The 20,202-nt window shown below is 38.4% G+C and overlaps 1 protein-coding gene across 5 annotated transcripts in view; it reads left to right on the forward strand.

The window, feature by feature from the left end:
* The window catches only part of GARNL3 (GTPase activating Rap/RanGAP domain like 3), a 54,062-nt gene that overhangs the window by 22,765 nt on the left and 11,095 nt on the right, over window positions 1–20,202 (forward strand). For 3 of the 5 annotated variants that reach the window (XM_086763622.1, XM_086763619.1, XM_086763621.1), the window contains 9 exons: window positions 121–229; window positions 2,615–2,660; window positions 6,075–6,181; window positions 7,032–7,153; window positions 7,950–8,054; window positions 12,101–12,175; window positions 13,122–13,233; window positions 13,960–14,058; window positions 19,256–19,372. In XM_086763622.1, the coding sequence (XP_086619748.1) occupies window positions 121–229; window positions 2,615–2,660; window positions 6,075–6,181; window positions 7,032–7,153; window positions 7,950–8,054; window positions 12,101–12,175; window positions 13,122–13,233; window positions 13,960–14,058; window positions 19,256–19,372 (892 nt within the window). The remainder of the gene's footprint in view (window positions 1–120; window positions 230–2,614; window positions 2,661–6,074; window positions 6,182–7,031; window positions 7,154–7,949; window positions 8,055–12,100; window positions 12,176–13,121; window positions 13,234–13,959; window positions 14,059–19,255; window positions 19,373–20,202) is intronic. The other 2 variants (XM_086763623.1, XM_086763620.1) reach the window with 1 other exon arrangement.

Raw genomic sequence — 20,202 nt, forward strand, 5'->3', positions numbered from 1 at the left:
CTCTCACATAATTTTTTAAGGTATTTATTTATGTCTTTTAAGTCTTTGTGTCTGTCTCTTTTTTATCTTTTTTATTTTTATTTTTTTTCTTTTTCTTTTTTATTTTATTTTTTTTTCCAGGTAGAAAGGAAGCGACATATAGGAAATGACATTGTCACTATCGTATTTCAGGAAGGTGAAGAGTCTTCTCCAGCATTCAAGCCATCCATGATTCGTTCTCATTTTACACGTATCTTTTTCCTTACATTTTCTAGTGATTTTTTTTTTTATATATATTTTTTTAAAGGTCAATATTTTAATTCTACCCTGAGTCTTTCCCGCATGCTGTTTATGGAAGTGAAAACTATTTTAGAAAGATAGTTGCGTTCTTGCATTCTTTACATTCAACTGCTTCAATAGGAGTCTCTAAGTCTGCCTCATAAGACAATTTTTATGTTGAACCACTTAAAAGATAAGGTCAAAGCAAGAATGTGATTTTTAAGTTGTATTTTTATTGAAGGCATTTATTTGGATCATTTTACAAATTAAATTTCATACATTTTCATAAAATATAAATTCATTAAAAATTCTGTTAGTTATGTGAATTAATTTGACATTAACTATGGAATATCACCTTTTAATGTTTAGATGTTGTTTATTTTGGGTATTTACATATTTTAGATCAGTGTTTCTCAGATTTTTCAGGTGATAAACCACATATTCTCCAGATTTTTGGCAGCCTGGGTTTTTCAAACTTTTGTTTGAAAACATTATGAAGACAATGTTATTTAAAAAAACCAACTGCTGATGGCTTGGGATTATCCTGGGGTCACACTAGTGGTCCGTAGATCCCTATCTGGCATCTCTTAGGCTAGAAGGAATTGGATGAAGAAAAATGGATGGAAAGAAGAAAACCCTTACTTATATCCGTGCTCTGTTGCTGAGTTTTTAAGAATAATCACAAAGCTTATGACTTGTAAACCTAGTTCTCAGGCTGACTAACTGTTGTTAGAACCTTCTTGCTAGTTTTGTTCGTAACTGGTCTTACTTTTTAGATTTAAGCTCTTAATATTAATTTCTTTTACTCTAAATGGATGAAATCACTGCAGAAAAAATAATTCCACAATTTAAAAAAAAAGAATCTTTAGATATTAGAGGAACCTAAATATTATTAGTACGAAATATTTACCAAGTCAATGTACCTATTCATCAGTGTCAGTTTTAGTAAAAAAGGAATAATTCTTCCCTTACTGCTATTGGGAGGACTAGTTATGATGTAACTCTTCGATTTTTGACAGACATTTTGGAGTTCAGGTGTCCTTGGTGTCATAATGCATTGGAGGGGCAGATGTGCCCTAAATCCGTAAGGATGTGTTATCATTTAGGTCATTTGAAGTAATCCACAGCTGGTTGATAGTCATATCACCTTCCTGATATTTTCAGTTGACTGTAGCCAGGCATAAAGGTGTCCGCAAGAAACCTGGGGGTTGATACTGATCTGTGTGAGATGTGGTGAATCTCAGAGCTCATTGAATCTGTACTAGCGTGCTGTACTTACTTTCTTACATACTACAGCACCTCTTTTTTGTTACTTCTACAATGGGAAAAAATACCATATAAGTATCCCACTGTGCTGTCCTGTACAGCAATGATAGCTACTGTAAGGTTTTGCCATGTGTCACCTGCGGGGTAGGATTGAATTACCCAAATAAAGGCATCCAGCACCAATTTAGATGTCTCAGCATATCTGAAATGTCTGTGCAGGTCTGGCAGATATGACTCTGGGCCTACAGGAGATCTGTGCCTCTTTTCGAATAGCAGCTGTAGACTAGGCAATATACTCTCAGGGATCTTAAATAGCACTGGATGCTTATGTTGAAGTAATTGAATCCCATCATAAGTCTTCTTTATTGTGCAGTAGTGCTGATCACAGCTGGTGGCAAAGGTCTCTTCATTCTGTCTGAACAAACCCAAACAGACAATGAAGTTATTCAGACTTAACCTTTTTTTGATACTGTTTGTAAGGACTGAAAACTTAGAGACGATGTTAAGGAAACCTATCAAAGCAAGAGTCCTCTAACTGTTTCCATAAAAGTACCTTGCAAGGCAACCGTAAGGATTTATCTGTTTGTTTTTTTTCCCAGGTTTGCCCAAAGTTATCAATCAAGACTAGTAATACATTTTTATGTACTTACACTTTAAGTCGTTCTCTCTATTTTCTTATAATTCTGTTAGCTAAATTATTTCATTGGAATATTTTCTTCAGTGCAAATTTTGGTATAAGCAAAGTTCAGAATCAGTATTCTTTTTATCAACTAAAAAATGTTTAATCACAAATCTATGAAACACACACGCAAAATTAAATAGCACATTTTACACTTCATATAAGGGTAAGAATTTGTTATTTGTGGTACTAGCTCAATTTTTAAAACTATTGATCAAGCACAATAAAATTTTGTATGGGACCTCCTTTATAAACAGTAAAATGTGCATAGTCTAGAATATTTTATATATTTACATTGATTAATGTATTTTACTTTTATTAAATCTGCAATGTGCTGCAGGAAAAAAAAAGTGTATTAAAGTACATGGGAGCTTCATTAGTACTGGATTAACTTCCTTAACTGCATGACAGATATTTTTGCCTTAGTGAGATATAATAAGCTGAATAATAGTTACAGGTAGGTGCTGATTGTAACAAATAACTTCACACTGAATTTCTGATGGTTTAGAGATAACAGGAAAACATTTTGTATTGTCCGCCTGTCTGTATGCCAGGAAGCCAGATGAACTTAGGAAACTGAAGAGCAATATGGACCTGGATGCAGATGACTGTAACTGGCTATGGATAAGTTGCATGTTTCTAACCATCAGAAAAATGAAACCTAAGGGGACAAAACAAAACTACTTTTTATATGAAGTGTAATAAAGTGACAGAAAACATAACTGGAATATTCTGACCTGGTGTGATCAATGACAGAGTGAACTACGTGTATGATGAAAGTTAATTAGATGTGATGTTGTGGTAGTCATGGACTGTGGTTCCTTACAGGTCTGGGTTCAGTTGTAGCTAAGCAAACCAGTTCACTTTTGGGGATCTTTATAGAGTACTTGTACAGTTGGACATCGCGTACTTAAAGCATAGTGGAATTTTGCTAGTAAATAATGTGTTCTTCATCTGTTTTTCAGTTAGCCTTGAGACCTTCCTTCACACTTGGAGACATATGCTGTCCAAGTCCGAGTCTGTTAAGGTCTCGCTAGAATCTGAAAAGCAAATATTTCTACAGCCTTGTGCCTAGGCTTTAATGAACAAAGTGGCTTTAACCAAACAGTTAATCCCAACTATTGTCTTGAGATTAATGGTGAGATGCCAAAAGTATCAGTCAGTCTTGAAAAAGTATAGTGACAGTGGGATGTCATTGTCCAAGCCCATGGGAGGGATTCACCATGGGCTTAAACCAAATAAGCAGTAAAGAGAAATGAAAGAGCCACACTTCAGCTAACAGCGTGTGCTGCAGTTCTCAGTATAAGATTTAGACTTGCCACTGTTATTTCTTCTTTACAAAGTACTAGCAATGTCTGTAGTGATCCCTCTTCTGTTGACAGTACACTAAATCATTTGCTACTTAGACTGGGTCAAAAAGAAATGGGAGAATTGCCTTCTCTTTTGGATACATGCCCGAGGAGAGGGTTGATTAGGTTTGAAATCACTGCCAGCTCAGATGCTGAAGTCTCTCGTGGCTAAAGAATTTATATTAGGAAACCAACATGTTTGATTTATCCAGCACTAGAAAGGAAATTCTAGGGCATTAAACTAAAATTATGCCTCAAACTGGAATGTGTCTGTGCACATCTACAACACTCAAAGCTAAAAACTTTGCAAGATAGAAGCAGGGAAGATGGTGTGTTAGGCTTTGAATGCTAATTTCTGATGGCTACTTGAGCCTGCATGACATTAGTTATTATTTAGCAAAATTTAAAACTGTTTGCAAATCATTTTACCCCACATTTGCAGAACAAAGCTGAAGGTTGGCAGCATTGGGTCTGCTCTTTTGAGGTGAACTACTAGTTAGCTTGTAGTGGAAAGAAAAATTGAACTTGGAAATGGCTTCCAGGAATACAGGGTCCTTAGGTAGATTAGTGTTGCTTCCTCCTTCCTTGACAGTTCCATAATTCTGAGGACTCAGACAGATTGTGAAAGAGACCAGCAATATTATTGGAACTGGTCATCTGACACTAGTGCTTTTTTTTGAACAACCCATATCACTTTGACAGCTAAGAGATAGTACAAGTGCAGAAGGCATTCTTTTAGCCTCTCACTGAGTGCACAATACAGACCACCGATACCAGCCATGGTCTGTGGTTTCAGAAGCTGCTGCTTAGATCCAGTCACATGGTTCCAGCCATTCCAAGTATGTAAATTCTGGCTGGCTTTGGAAGTTCTTTATACTTCATAGGCTGAGCAATCTTCACAGTCATCTTAGAATCTGTTGTTGCTGCAGTATTGGTTACTGGAACTTCTTGTATCTCAAAGATACAGGCCTGGCTAAGCCTTCTTGCTTAGCTCCAAAACTTGATGATTAGCAGTAAGAGTTTGGTGCTTTTTGTGCAGCTGCAAGTCCACCTATTCATTTATGAATGTTACTTGAAATGATGTGCACTGCAGATATGGAAATGCACAAGAAAGTGAAGGCAAGAAGAGAATGGCTTAATATTAACTAGATTTCTTCAAGAGAGCTTGCTAATAAATATGTGTATTTTCTCCTATCTTACCGTTTTCTTCAAGTCCATTAATATTTGAGAGTATTTTGGGGCATACTGGAAGAGAAGGTTCACACCATCCTTGTCGCTCTTGATGTGGAGTGTGAGATGAGACAAAGCATGTATATGCAGGATTTGAAAGCCTACAAACTTGGGTGCTTGAGGTGCATGTATATCCACAGGGGATATGTATATATATATAAAGAATTTTTCACTAAAAAAAATAACAAAGCAAAAGCAAATAACTTGCTTTTTCAATGTAGCTAAGAAACTTAAATCTTGATTCGATAAGATGAGAGAAATCTGTTACTGTGTTTCTCTAGTATGTCATTAAATCTAGCTCCAGGGAACAACAGCATACTTCAGTTTGCATATGTGTTCCCCCCACCTTCCTATTTTAGCTAAAGTTTGTTTTAGAAAATGTCTGTAGCACAGTTTAAAAAAGGAGTGGTTTTATTTTGCTCTAAGATTTTGTGTGCACCTTCTTGATTTTTTTTTCAATTGATTATCCTCGTAGATTCTGCTTTTCAGCATTCCCAAGTTTGTGAGAGACACAAAATATGTTAATGATTCCAATGTGCAGTGAAAGCTCAGTTACTTCTGTTCTTCTCGTTTTGGGACAGAAACCCGGGCGTATGTCCCTCGTTACCCTTTAAGAAGCGAATGTTGTCCTAATTGTAAGCTAATAGTCCATAGATGGGCCAGCCAAGATAAATGCTTTTTATATTGCTGTTTATTTGTGAAAAAAAAATTGAGTAGTAGTAAATAAGATAAATTTGTCTCTCTCACTCTGAATAACTGACTGCTTTTACTAGATCAGTCCATCTTATTCCTTAGGTGCTTCATTCTGCCAGTCTTAACACATCTTCCCATAATGCATGCCATGCAGTATTTTTACGCTATATGATAGGCTTAGTACATTACTGTATGTTCCAGCTTGGCCTAATTACATTTCTGAATGCCTGTGGTGAATGCCTAGGTAAGGGGGAAATCTGTAAGGATAACCTATTTTGTAGGTTAAGAACTGTTCTTTTACAGCTTTTCTGAAAAGGACTAGATTTTTCTAGTGCCACTAAAAGCATTGTTCTATGAATGGACTGCAAAGTTCTGTTGTAATTGTTAGTGTCTTAGTGTTAGTTTGTGCAAAGGAAGCAGAATTTTGCTCAAGTGAATAATTACAAGTGAATGGTTTTTATTAGACCTGTCGAAGTTCTTACCTAAGACATACCCAGAAAACAGTTTCCTGTTTGTTCTTCTGTTTTTAATAGTGTCTACAAAAACGATGAGCTTTGAATGTGACTTTCAATATAGATAAAGATTTGTTCTTTCAATAGGCTGAAAATATTTTCAGAAGAAAGTGTTCCTCTGTTTGGGCCTCCCCTTCCATCCCCACCTGTGTTTACAAATCACCAGGAATTCAGGGATTTTGTGTTAGTGAAATGTAAGTCAGTTTTTGTTTTCCTAGAAACACTTTTTAAATAAGTGCTTTAATACATTGAAATTCATGGTACTTTAAACACATTTTCTTATATATGCTGCTGTTTTGAATAGAATTTTTTTTTTCAAATCCATAGCATAGATGGAATGTCAGTTCCATCAAACTGTTCCAGTCAGATTAACAAAAAACTGAATTTCTATGTCGTTATGCCTCTCAGGCTACTAGATACAAACTGACGTTTGCAGAGTGTGCAGCCATATTTAGCTTTGCATTTTCTTAAAGGTCTTGGAGATCTGAAAGAATTTATAATGCTATTCCATATTTAGTAAATAGAAAGTGTTAGGTTAGCAGCTCTGAAAACCTGAAAATACAAGCTTTTCTGAATGCATGCTGCATAGGTACCTTTCAGCACCTTTAAGAACTTCTTAATTCTGTAATGATTCAGTTCCAGTTTTCATTGAGCCTTACTTGCCCTTCCAAGTCAGCAAGAAAGGAACCTTTGCGAATTGATTGTGATGATTAGAATTAGATGCCTACCTAGCAGGAGCTTGAGTAATAACTCATTTTGCATATTTAAATTGATTTAGTACTTAAATTTATTAGCAGTTTGTCTTTAATTTTTTTTATTAGTTAGGAGGTTATTGAGATGCCCTGTAGAATTCTGCTATTACTCCTTTTTCTCTTTTAAGCTTAAGGGTTCACAATTCACTAAAAGCATGCAAAAAGGAGACAACTAAGGGGAAAATTAATTACTAAGGGGAAAAATGATATTTTTGTACAAAGGCAAACTAGAGTCAGTGGAAGTTGTCAAAGTTTGTTTAGGTAATGTGTCTTCTTTTCCATAATATTTTAGTAATAAATGGGGAAAAAGCTACGTTGGAAACCCCAACATTTTCTCAGAAACGTCAACGCACTCTAGACATGCTGATCCGCTCTTTATACCAAGACCTGATGCCAGATCTACACAAGGTAAATGTAAGTCAGAAGTCTCTGCCTACCTCATGTGCTCTCCTGTTCTCACTAGTAGATTGAATGTTCTGTTGCTTTGAAAGGTGGTAATTCTAATGAGCACTGAATTGCATACACTAGGCTAAATACCAATTGTAATGTAACTTGTTTTACAGTTATATGAAAGTTGACCGACAGTCCTTTCAGGATAAGACTCTTAATGAATTTGTTTAAACCTTTGTTTAAAGATGTAGCGAGAAGCATGTGATACTTTGTATAAGCTTACCAGCAGCAAGGGAGTAGAGAATTTAGGCTCTGCAAATACAGATATTAGTCTTGTCACCATAAAAACTGCACTTACTCATTCCATTATGTGTAAATTTGGATCATTTTTACCCTTGGAAAACAATGAGATAACTACATTTTAGATGAAGCCTTATTCTCAAGGTGATTCTTCACTAACTAAAATGAAGTTCAATACTTCTGAAGTTAGTGAGGTGCTATTTTTTCCCATTGTTTATTTCTCTTAGCTAAATAGATCTGCTTAAACATTTTTGTCCGTATATTAATGTCTGTGGTCTGTTCTGTTTGTGTAGAACATGACAGTGATAAACTATGACAAGTTGAAAAGTACAGCACTCAAGGATTGGAAGAGTTGCATTTTCTGTTCTCTGAGAAGCTATACAGTTAGATTTATCACTGCAGAAAAATATAAAAAAAAAAAGACAGGAAATTTAAATCATATCACGTTAAGTTAACTCAGATTAAAAGATGATGAAAACTTTTGTTTCAGTTAAAAAAAAGAAGCATTTTCTGTTTTTAGAACATGCTCAATAGAAGATCCTTCAGTGATGTGTTACCAGAGTCCCCAAAATCAACACGGAAAAAAGAGGAAGCTCGGCAAGCGGAGTTTGTCCGACTTGGTCAGGTAGGATCAATTTAGGAGGTATGCACTTGTGTTTACAAAGATGATGTTACCCCTTTTGTTAGAATTTGGTTAGCTTGCAGAGTTATATCAGGACTTAACATACTTCTCTGTGGTCAGAAATAGTTTTGTAGTATTGCATTAGTTTAAGCTACGTTAAGGTAAAATCATAGAATCATAGAATCATAGAATGGTTAGGGTTGGAAGGGACCTTCAAAGATCATCTAGTCTAACCTCCCTGCAAGGAGCAGGGACATCCCCAACTAGATCAGGTTGCTCAGAGCCTCATCCAGCCTGGCCTTGAACGTTTCCAGGGATGGGGCCTCCACCACCTTTCTGGGCAAGCTGTTCCAGTGTTCTATAACTCGCATCGTAAAAAATTTTTCCTAACTTCCAATCTAAATCTACCCCCCTCTATTTTAAAACCATGACCTCTCGTCCTATTGCAACAGGCCCTACTAAACAGCCTTTCCCCATCTTTCTTGTAGGCCCCCTTGAGGTACTGGAAGACCGCTATCAGGTCTCCCCAGAGCCTCCTCTTCTCCAGGCTGAACAGCCCCAACTCTCTCAGCCTGTCCTCATAAGAGAGGTGCTCCAGCCCTTTTATCATCTTCGTGGCCCTCCTCTGGACCTTCTTCAACTGGTCCATGTCCTTCTTGTGTTGGGGGCTCCAGAACTGGACATAGTACTCCAAGTTGGGTCTCACCAGGGCAGAGTAGAGGGGGAGAATCACCTCCCTCGACCTGCTGGCCACGCTCCTCTTGATGCAGCCCAGGATGCCGTTGGCCTTCTGGGCCGCAAGGGCGCATTGCCGGCTCATGTTGAGCTTCTCGTCCACCATCACTCCCAAGTCCTTCTCCTCAGGGCTGCTCTCAACCTATTCTCCGCCCAGCCTGTATTTGTGCCTGGGATTGCCACGACCCAGGTGCAGGACCTTGCACTTGGCCTGGTTGAACTTCATGAGGTTGGCACAGGCCCACCTCTCCAGCCTGTCAAGGTCCCTCTGGATGGCATCCCTCCCTTCCAGCGTGTTGACGGCACCACACAACTTGGTATCATTGGCGAACTTGCTGAGGGTGCACTCTATCCCACTGTTTGTGTTGCCGACAAAGATGTTGAACAGGGCTGGGCCCAACACGGACCCCTGAGGGACGCCACTTGTGACCGGTCTCCACATGGACATTGAGCCATTGACCACCACTCTCTGAGTGCGGCCATCCAGCCAACTCCTTATCCACCGAGTGGTCCGTCCATCAAACCCATGTCTCTCTAGTTTAGAGAGAAGGATGTCATGCAGGACAGTGTCAAAAGCTTTGCACAAGTCCACGTAGATGATGTCTGTTGCTTGTCCCTTGTCCACCAATGCCGTCACCCCGTCATAGAAAGCCACCAAACTGGTCAGGCACGATCTGCCCTTGGTGAAGCCATGCTGGCTGTCACCGACCACCTCCTTGCTCTCCATGTGCCTTAGCATGGTTTCCAGGAGAATCTGCTCCATGACCTTGCCAGGCACAGAGGTGAGGCTGACCGGCCTGTAGTTACCCGGGTCTTCCTTATTCCCCTTTTTAAAAATCGGGGTTATGTTCCCTCTCTTCCAGTCGTCGGGGACCTCACCAGACTGCCACGACTTCTCAAATACGATAGCCAGTGGCTTGGCAACTTCATCCGCCAGTTCCCTCAGGACCTGCGGATGGATCTCATCAGGTCCCATGGACTTGTGCACCTTTAGGTTCCTCAGTAGAGTATCAATAGAAGTATTTATCTATAACACCTGAGGTACACAATACAATTACAAATATTTATAAAATACATAAGCTAAAGGAAGGTTGGAAAAATCACATCTTGGGAACAATCTTAAGAGGTCTTTCCCTATTTCATGCAGCAGATGCTTTCTGCCTCCAAGCAGAATAGTGCTCTGTCTTTTTCTGTGCTTTGAAGAAACATAATCTTTCATGGATTTCCTCTGTATGTTTTATTAAGATTGAATTTCTTAGACATTATTTATCCTGCTTTAGCCAGGAAGACGTTTTGACAGTCTTTCTGCTAAATCAGAGATTAACAGACATCTTCAAACATACCAGATGCTGACTCGTATCTCCTTGGCCTTATTGACATTTTGATTCAGTGAGAAATAAAATTTCCTGATGATTTAGATAGTCTGCTTTGATCTGACAGTTCATTGCAGGAGAAAAAAAAAGACAGTGTCTATGCTCTTTAGTTCCCCTGTCCCTTCCCACTTGTCTCTTCTTGGTCCTTGTCTGGTGGCATAGTTCTGCTGCTTATCTTAAGAACACCTCTTTTTTTGAGCAATCTTAACTCAGCAGGAGTTAACAGAGCAGAAAACCAAAACAGATAAAATGAAAATAAAACAAACAAACAAAAACCACCACTGCCAAAACCCAAGCTTCCTTCCTTCCCTCTCATTTTTTTTTTTAAATCTGAGTTAGTAAGCCAAAGAGTAGAAGAGTCTGAGAAGTTCCAGATCCAGTTAAAGGTAGCAAATGGATCCAGGTGTTTGAGAGCTGGTGCAAAAGAATCTCGAGGCTTTTAAAGCTCACATTGGCAGGGCTTCAAAGTCTACTTCTCTGTGTTTTGCCAACCCTTTCCCCAACCACGTTGAAATAGCTAGTCACTCTTGGCAGGTGTTTAAAAAAAAAAAAAAGTGAATGTATTTGTAATATTCAGACAGAAGTAACCAATTATTTATTCCCCAAGTTTACTAATTACTTTACGTAAGTTAAAGAAAAACACGATTATTGAAAGTGTAGAAACCTATAAACTTGATTCCCCTCCACCCACCACTCCTCCCTCTCCAAGTTAAATGCTGGTAAGATACCCACATTACAAATCTAGTTGGGACCCATTTCTTAAACAAGACTTCTTTCCCTGGCATGGTCTTCATTGAAGGGAAACCTAATATGTGAGTTAAAAATTCATAGATACCTGTTTGTTTATGTTTTTCTTGGAGGTTCTTTTCATGTTTAAATCTTTCCCTTCTGTAAAAGAACTTTGCTCTAAGTTACAAACTGTGGTCCAGAACACATTTCAACATGCTTTCTATGCAGTTCTTAATTATTCTTGCCAACTTGTATGAATGTGTCTGTTCCTTAGTTGTAGTCAGTTGAGTTTTTAGATGGTATACAAAACTCACTGATAACTGGCTCAGCAGTATGTTTAAATTATTTATTTATTTATTGTAAAGGTGATCTCTGCTGACTGGTAGGGTGAAATTAAAATGTCAATGTTAATGCAGTTAAGTATTTCATGCATCTCTAAGCTGACAGCCATACTTAATGCAAATGTGCAAATGGTGCAAGCAGCTGATTACTGACATTTCACAGCGACCATGCATGACGGTAGGCAAACTTTAGGGCAGTAAAATTGGTTTAGGTAATTTCTAAACTTCGCATTTAATAATGCTGTGACAATTCCATATGTCATCCCTTTATAGGAACGCTGCTGTAAAGGTTAGCAGTGAAGGTATATAGGATACCTTAAACAGACTTAAGGTGTATCACACTGGAACTATGTTCATACAATATTTCTCTAGAGTTCTTAGCCCTTTCAGAATCAGCTCACTGATCAGGTATCCTTGGCACCTCTGGCAGTGCCTCTATAGAGTTTGACTTAGTGGTTTGTTAGGAAGTTCTGCAAGTTAGAGGCTGGCTTGTATAATCAATAAAGGGATCCTCTGTCCAGCTAGCTTATAGAATGAATTGTGTAGATTACTAGCTTGGATGATTTGAGGTGGAGGCTTTTCTCTTTTATTATGTTTGACACTTCTTTTCTCATTTTGAGTTTCCATTTAAAAAACAAAAAAAAAAGAAAACCAACCAACGTATGTTTTGGCTGAGAAGATATCTAGCAGCCCTCTAGTGAACATACTTTGTTCAAGATATAGAATTTCACTTATTTCCCAATTACTTAAGATGTGATAGGAATTCTGAACTGGAGTTACTTCATAGTCTGAAACTGTCCTGTCTTTATAGTCTTTAGCTTGGATATTTCTGGCAAAATCTCACTTTAAATAAAACATCTGTTTGTATTAGGCACTGAAGTTGAAAACAACTGTGAAAGGGGATGCCACAGCTAACTTGGCAACCACAAGCTTTTGTAAAAAGGAGGTGAGTGAACCCATCTGTCTGAGGAGAGTTATGAAAAAATTAAACACTGTCAGGTAGGGCATTGCAAGTCAGTTCTACATACTGTTTATTTACTTTTGTAGTTAGATGCTGTAGCAGCAAAGATGACATGTGTAGTGTCAAGGTGGTTCTGCACCCAATTAATAAAGGATGAGCCTGGAGGTGGAAGCACTTCTCAAGTTAAAGCATGCGTGGATATTTTTATATCTGAGAATATTTGATAAAAATGTAATTTTCCTTACACAGTAATCTTTTATTTTAATTTCTGCATCAAATCTAAAACAAAATTCAGTTGTGTTTTTATTTCCTGCAGTACCAGATTTTGTTCAAGGGCATTAGGGAGTGAAAGATGCAAACCACACTCTTCTGCATGCTTCTTCTATACAGAAGCTTCAGAAGTGCTTCTATAATTTCAGAGACTTCAGCTGATATTTGAATTAGGGGAAGGAGGGGCAGACTCTGGGAGGTTAGTATGGAGAACACATGACGAAAGAACAGTTTGTCAGAAAGGCAGTTTTAACTGTAGTGTGCTAGTGACTAAACATCACAAACTGAGCCATAAAATGTAAGCAAATTGATTGGGCATGGTGGTACATATGTTTTAAGTCTCTAGGTTTTTAAAAATAAAATACATATTGAATATTTCCAGAGTTGCACTGAGTATCAGCTGCATGTGTTTTAATTCCAGCGTTGCAGGAATGTGTCTTACACTTGCTAGTCTCCAAATCCATTTAATATGGAGCGTATTTCCTCTGCAAGAAAATGAACTAAATTTTGATATTTCAAATTAAAAAAAATATACTATTTGGAAATGTATTGTGCCAAAAGCATGTACATGTTATTACTTGCCATTGTCCATCACATTCTGTGTCTGTATGATCTGTATTTCTTGGTGTACTTAATGTGTATCCCTTATGTTACTTCATAGCCTTGGGAATCTCAGTCTTTCTACAGTAATTTTCCTCATGAGGTTGTCTGTGCAGATTCTTGGGGCAAGTCCTTGCTGGTTTCTACAGATGCTGGCATCTTGTTAATAGATGGTTAGTAAATGAACCAGTATTTTTGTGTCAATTGTTATGTATCTGACCATTTTCTGGGAAGTATATGTTCGTAAGGTCTATTCAGGTGTTAGTAGGTCTTCACCTACAGGAATAGTTACGAGTCCAAGTGGACTTATTACATTTATGTAACGTAGTTGCAAAAATTCTCTCTGCACCAGAATCAAGCCATATTGGGGAGCCAATGTTAATGCAGATTTCTGCATGTTTTGTTATTTCAGATGTTGTTTTCTTGACCATCTGAAAAGACTTGTGAAGTCACATCCAAGCTGAAGGAGTGTTTAAATGGTTTGTCTGGATTTCTTAGCCCTTGGTGGTAGTAAGGATGAAGCCAAAGGCTTATGTGACAATGAAGGCTTGCTTCTTCCATAGCAATGATATTGCTGGTTTGACCGCTTATCTTCTGTGTGCCGCAGAGCCAGCAGGACTGAGGGAATGAAGTTAGTTCTCGGTGATAATTCTCAAACTTTCAAAAGGAAAGTCCCCTTTAGGCTTCAGTTGCATAATCTATTCTCTGTCAATGATGGAACTCTTCCGTCAGGAAGTATTGGCTATGGTGCTGTGGTATATGTAGCAGCTTTGTGTGGGTTTTTTCATTCTCATAAGAAAAAACCAAAGCTTTTATTACAAGAAGGAAATAGGTCAAAACCAGCAGCTGGCAAATTTTAGCAGGAATTTTAATAAATATGTGTGTTTCTTTTTTCTTAGAGGGTCAGCCATCAGTGCAAGTATTTGATAAAACTCTCCAAATAAAGCAGATGCATGTGTTGGAAGCTTTGAATCTTTTGATTGCCCGAATAGACAAAGGTAGGAGAGATCCCAGTTCTTTGATTCTCGTATGAGTGTGACTGGTGCTGAGTACATATGTCTCATGAGCCAGTCATGTCTGTTAGTGGCAAGTATATTAGATGCCTCATTTAGGACAAGGGAGCACATAGGGCAACTGCTGTTATTTTCTAAAAGACTGGGGAGAGGGGTGGAAATCCCTAAGTGCTCATTCATGCTTCCTTCAAGGCAAGCTTGAAACTGGTCATATGGTCTTTCTTTAGCCACTGTTGGACACTCTCCAGAAATTTCCTTGACTGAATTATATGTTTATTCAGTTGCACAAAAATGTAGGGGAAATAACTTACGCTGCTGCTGTTTTACCAAATGTGTTTTATTGGTATGCGTTCTGTTAACTGTCATCAGATTGTAGTGCTATAGAATGTATTTTCTTGGAGGTTCTAATATAAACTTAAATATTCTTTCTGGACTGGACTGACAATGCTTCCTTTTTAGCCTCATTTGAAGCATTAAATGTGCATAAAATGTGCACTTTTTCAGTGAGGTCCTTTTTACCTAATAGTCTGTGATTTAATTTCACAACATGAACATACATAAAGCAAACCCAGGATCTTTATGTGTAACACAGATAAAAGAATTGAAAGTATCATTGTTTTATTATTTTTTACCACGTTATGTCTGTTTGCTCAGTATTGGCTGAAGTTATATTTACTCAAACTTGTGGTAAAACATTGTTTCTTTTGTATCATTGAGAGTTGCCCAGTTTGGCTGCACCTGATGAAATTCACCCTAGGACCTTACAGAACTGGCTCAAACTGCCTGAGAGCCATTTGCAGTTCTCTCAAGACACTTGGAGAGTGGGTGACATTTCTGATGGTCTGAAAAGAGTAGTTGTATCTGATGCTTAGTTTGTGAAGCTTCTAGAAAGTGTTACTACATTTAATTGTAAAAAAAAATGGACTGTTTGGTTGAACCTGAAGAGAGGGATGTAAGCAGGCATTTTGAGGTAACAGAACAAGCATTTTACTGGCATCAATTCATGATACTTCAAATATAGTTTTATTAAAGTCTTGTGTAAAATGTTGCAGAGATTTTTAAACTCTTGATACGGATGCTTTCTGAAGCACTTAAAGAAGGTTTTTTTCACACTTGCTAGAATTCTGGCCTCCTGTTTTGTATTTGCACACCACATTGAAATTGAAATCTGGGAGGGAAGAAAAATCACACTTGCCTTTCATTTTCACACTACACCTCAGCAGCAAAAATGAGAAAAATAATGAGTAGATGAGCAAAAGCATGCTCATACTGCACTCATAAACTGTGTTCAAAGACTGTGGAGTTTTAGGATAAAATGTTATATAGAATCATAGAATCATAGAATGGGTTGGGTTGGAAGGGACTCTCAAGGGTCTTCTAGTCCAACCTCCCTGCAAGGAGCAGGGACATCTCCAGCCAGATCAGGTTGCTCAGAGCCCCGTCCAACCTGGCCTTGAACGTTTCCAGGGATGGGGCATCCACCGCCTCTCTGGGCAACCTGGGCCAGTGTTCTACCGTCCTCATTGTAAAAAATTTCTTCCTAATATCTAATCTAAATCTCTCTCCCTCTATTTTGAAACCATTACCCCTAGTTCTGTCACAGCAAGTCCTCCTGAACAGTCTCTCCCCATCTTAACTTTTTAAGCTTAGCAATCAGCAAACAGAACAAAGAGTTTATTCAGGTCAACATTCCAAGAGAAGGTGTTGAAGAAGGCACCAATACAGCAGGTATCAATGACAGCAGCACAAATTCTTTGGTAGCAATGACCTCTGTTCTAATACGGGCACAGTTAAATCTAACGCCACAGTGGGGTTGTTTGGGACATCTGCTGGTTAGATTTGTCCTAGTAATGAGAGGCAAGGCACAGAAATTGATCTGTTTTGTTCTCCAGACATATCAGTTTGTTCCAGCTTCGTTTTCTGAAATGCCTCGACACAAGGGTGAGGGGGCATGAGGAAGAGCTGCTTCATTTTGAAGTATTAAGTCTGTAGGAGGTTAAGAGAAACTAAAAAAGTTTGGATGATAGTCACTTTTATCGGCAGCCACAGATAAATCTAACACTATTTGGAACATCTACAGAAGAACTAGTATTGCGAAAGAGGAGTGATGCATCCTAGAGGATACAGCAGTCAAAGCCAGAGCTATTTTAAACCACAAGGAAAGGTGAAGATTTATGTCTGCTGAAAGGCAGGCTTACTCTCAACCTGTGGTGTGCACATCTCATGGCCTATGGGATTTAAACTCCAATTCCTTTTTAAAAGCATATCAAACTTATTTCAGTGAAGGCAGTGGTCATTGTTCTGCCTTTATAGTGAAATGTCTGCCTGGGAAAGAAGTCACCATATGTGTTTATTCTTTGCTGCATGCATACAGCATCTTCAGAGGTAAATATGGCATGTTTGATGGAAGTATAAAAGGTCTTCTGAAGTTTGGCGTAACCTCCAAAAGTAACAACACTTAATTTAGGTGCTAATACTTGCTCCCCACTATGTCTACCTGTTTATAACCATTTCCTGATTTGAGGAATGCAGACATTCTAATTAGTCAGAAAAAGTTCTTGAGTTTTGTTATGGGTACACATTTGTAGCACTTCAGAATTATCTGCATCACCAAGAATGTTTTTAATATCTAGATGAAATAGTAGCTCAAATACAAAGACTGAACACTACAGTTATCACTGGAGGAGCAACTATTTAACCAGAGGCAGAATCTTGGAGAAAATGGTAATAAATTTAGAATAAACTTCAATCTTGAATGGCTGCACTGAAAAACATCTCCAATCTTAGTGCAAGTGATGGTAGTCATAAGAATTACAGCTGATTCTAGATCAGGAAAGATGGCTTTCCTTCAGGTTGTGTCAATAGCTGCTTTAGCTTAAAATCAAAGTTGGTAGAAATGGAAGAGCATTTTAAGGTGTTTGGTCATGTGCAGGATTTTATGTATGTGATGGTATTTGAAAACAGCACCAAGAATTACGCAGTAGCTGTAAAACAGTGGGTGAACAGGCAAGTCCTTGATTACATTTATCATTTCGTAGCATTAAAATGTTCCATGCCTTTGAGAGCCACTCTCGATTCCTTTCCTAAATAAAGATGCCACAAACTTGTTAGGGACTTTAGATTGACAAAAAAAAATGATCAGTTAGTCACTAGGCAGCAACCATAGCTGTCCAGTTTTCAGCATCAGATTATAATTTGCATTTTCCAAGAGCTGGCAACAAGCTGTGAGACTTTCTGAGCATATATCACAAAATTATAAGCTATCATAAGCAGTTAATTGCAAAGGTTGATGACAGGGCTGGTACTCAGTTAGCAGAAAACTCTTATGATACAATGTTCACCAAGTGTTTTATTTCTAATACTGCCTCCTCTGCCTTATACCTTTTCTGAAGTGGAAACAGAGCCTCCTATATGTTTTTGTGTTGATTTCCCTAGTCCTGTGGGATGGTATCAAAAGTCACCCTTGTTTACTAGGAAAATTTTGGATTACATGTTGCTACACAGGCCCATTCAGTTACCTCTGCAGCCGTCTAGCTCCAATTTCGCCATGTCACTGTCAGATGATCATCACTAGCCAGGCCAAAAATTATTGCATCTATCTTGGAAGATGATAGCTGGTCAAGTGCCATGGGCAAGGATGGTTTCAGAGAAGTCAAGGAGATTCTTGGATAGACTGGGAGACACCTTATAGGCAGCCTTACTCATCAAAAAGAGAAAGAATTTAGAAAAGAGCAGCTTAATACTACCAGAACTTAAAGCATGGACTAGTTGACTCAATGTAAATCTATGATGTAGTTTATCTTTTGGCAACTTATTTGACATTACAAACATAAGATGTGCATTTTCTAGGCCTTGATGTTTGTCTCACCAGTAAGGTTTGCCCCCACCGCAGAAAACTGTATTTACAATCTTTTCTTGTTTGAGGAATTTGCTGGATTCTGATGACGAATTCTTCAGGTTGTTACGTTTGCAGTAAGTAACTGAATACCAAAAGCAGGAGTAAGTCCAAAGTAGCTGTAACACTGTCCTTGAACATTTGACTTAGCTCATGTTTTGGCCTTCCCTCCAAAAGAGTGTGAATGTTGTCTGCTGTTCTTCTTCCATGAACTTGTTCATGGAAGCACAGATTCTTGTGTGCACACTTTCTTGAAAAGAGAGGGATTGCATATATTTTCTTTTCCTTTTGTCAATGTTGACAGTAAGAATGACAGAGCTCTCTGAGTCACATTATTCAATGTTACAAATTGTGGCAGACTTAAGGAATTGTTGCATCTTCTCTTCTCTTACACTTACTGTGTGAAAAGAAAGTCCTGCAGGGACTAGATGTTGTGATTCACGTAGCTGTTCTCTCAGAACTGAAGGCAGCACCCATGGCTTTGCTTTTGCCTTTGCCTGTATGGTGAGATCCACACCAAATATATATTAATAATCAGGCTTAATTTTTTCAACTATACCAGCTAGTCTTGTAAAAGAGTCCACCTTTGACAGAAAATCTTGTCTTGTTTGCATTTTAAGAAACTTGGTTTATTAGATAAGAAACTACTCTTAAGTTGCTTAGTTTCCAACTGCAAGTAGCAGTGCATAATTTATTTATTTGCTTTAAATTTAGGGTTTGTAGATTCCACTCATATTTGTCTTTGTGGGAAACAGATTTAGCCATGGAAGTAGATATTGTATTATTTTTGCTGTTGGAGTATGCCTTGTACCTAACTTGCTCACCTTTGAAGAACTGATAAACAAAACTAGTTTGCATCCCGAAGGGTTTCAAACTCTATTAAGGATCCAGTTATCAGCTGTTCATCTAGATAGATCCACCGTTTAAAGTTAACTCTTTTACTCTTGCCCTGTAGTTTATATCTATTATATTTTCTCTGTCTTGCAAAATTTTATGTATTTGCAAAATAGCATACATTTCGCTGTTTTGAAGTTCTTGTATCATTCTTTGCTGCAGCACCACCTGATGGGAAACTTGGCTACTGAACTGAAGGGGTTGGTTACTAGAATTATAAAGCCTAGAGAGTTCATAAGCAGCCTTATATGATGTTGTGGCTCATCCCAAGAGAAGCAGTATGTTTTGTTTATCTTTGCTCTGTTTGTTAGGTGCTGCTTCTCTTTGGAACTATTAATTTTAAACTACCACCAACTTTTTTTAACTTCTTGTTTCCTGGCTCTCATCCTTTAGGGAAAGACTCTCGTCTCCTTGTCTTCAGACTCAGTGCTGTCCAAAAAGATATAGAAACAAAGCAAATGATAAGGAGCAAATACGACTGCAGAGAAAATAAACTGGAGAGAACAAAAGGTGATTTTATTATCATGTGTTTAAAACATCCAGTGTGGTATGATGCTTGCAGTTGCCAAGGGTTTATTAGCTACCTTGAGGCAATTGTAGGTGTTCATCTTTAGTTTTTTCTCTGGATAGTCAGTTCAAACTTTGTTAAGCTTATATGTGAAAATAAGCCTAGTATAGTCCAGCATGACATTTTAGAACTTTGTAAAAATACCACGGTACTTGCAATCACTGCTGATGAAAACCTCTAGAGAAAAATAGATATGTTGCATTCAGGATTGAGGGGTGTGAGAAGAATTATGCAGGGATGTGAGACTGAAATAAAGGGCATTTTAAGCTGGACTGTCTTAGTTTAGCCCCGCTCAGGACCAGACTATGCAGTCTCCCTCTCACTCCCCCCACTCTCCGAGAGAATAGGGAGAGATAATATAAGAAAAAGGCTCGAGGTTTGAGGTAAGGACAGGGAGAGATCTTTAAAGTCACTGTTACGGGCAAAACAGACTCGACTTGGGGAAAACGATTTGTTTATTATTAAAACCAAAGTAGGATAATGAGAAAGAGAACGAGATAACTTCCCCCCACCCCTCCCTCTTCCAAGGCTTAACGTTATCTCTACCTCCTTCCTCCCCCGAGTGGCACAGGGGGGAAGAGGGAATGGGGGTTACGGTCAGTCCATCATATGTCACGTTACGCGCTGCTTTTGTCGCTGGGGGAAGAACTCCTCATGTTCCTCCTCTGCTCCATCATGGGGTCCCTCCCACAGGCTACAGTCCTTCGTGAACTGCTCTGGCGTGCGCCATTTTTCCACGGGGTGCAGTCCCTCCAGAATGGCTGCCCCAGCA

This window comes from Chlamydotis macqueenii, chromosome 20 (assembly GCF_036417535.1).
Source record: "Chlamydotis macqueenii isolate bChlMac1 chromosome 20, bChlMac1.mat, whole genome shotgun sequence".
Taxonomy (NCBI): Eukaryota; Metazoa; Chordata; class Aves; order Otidiformes; family Otididae; genus Chlamydotis; species Chlamydotis macqueenii.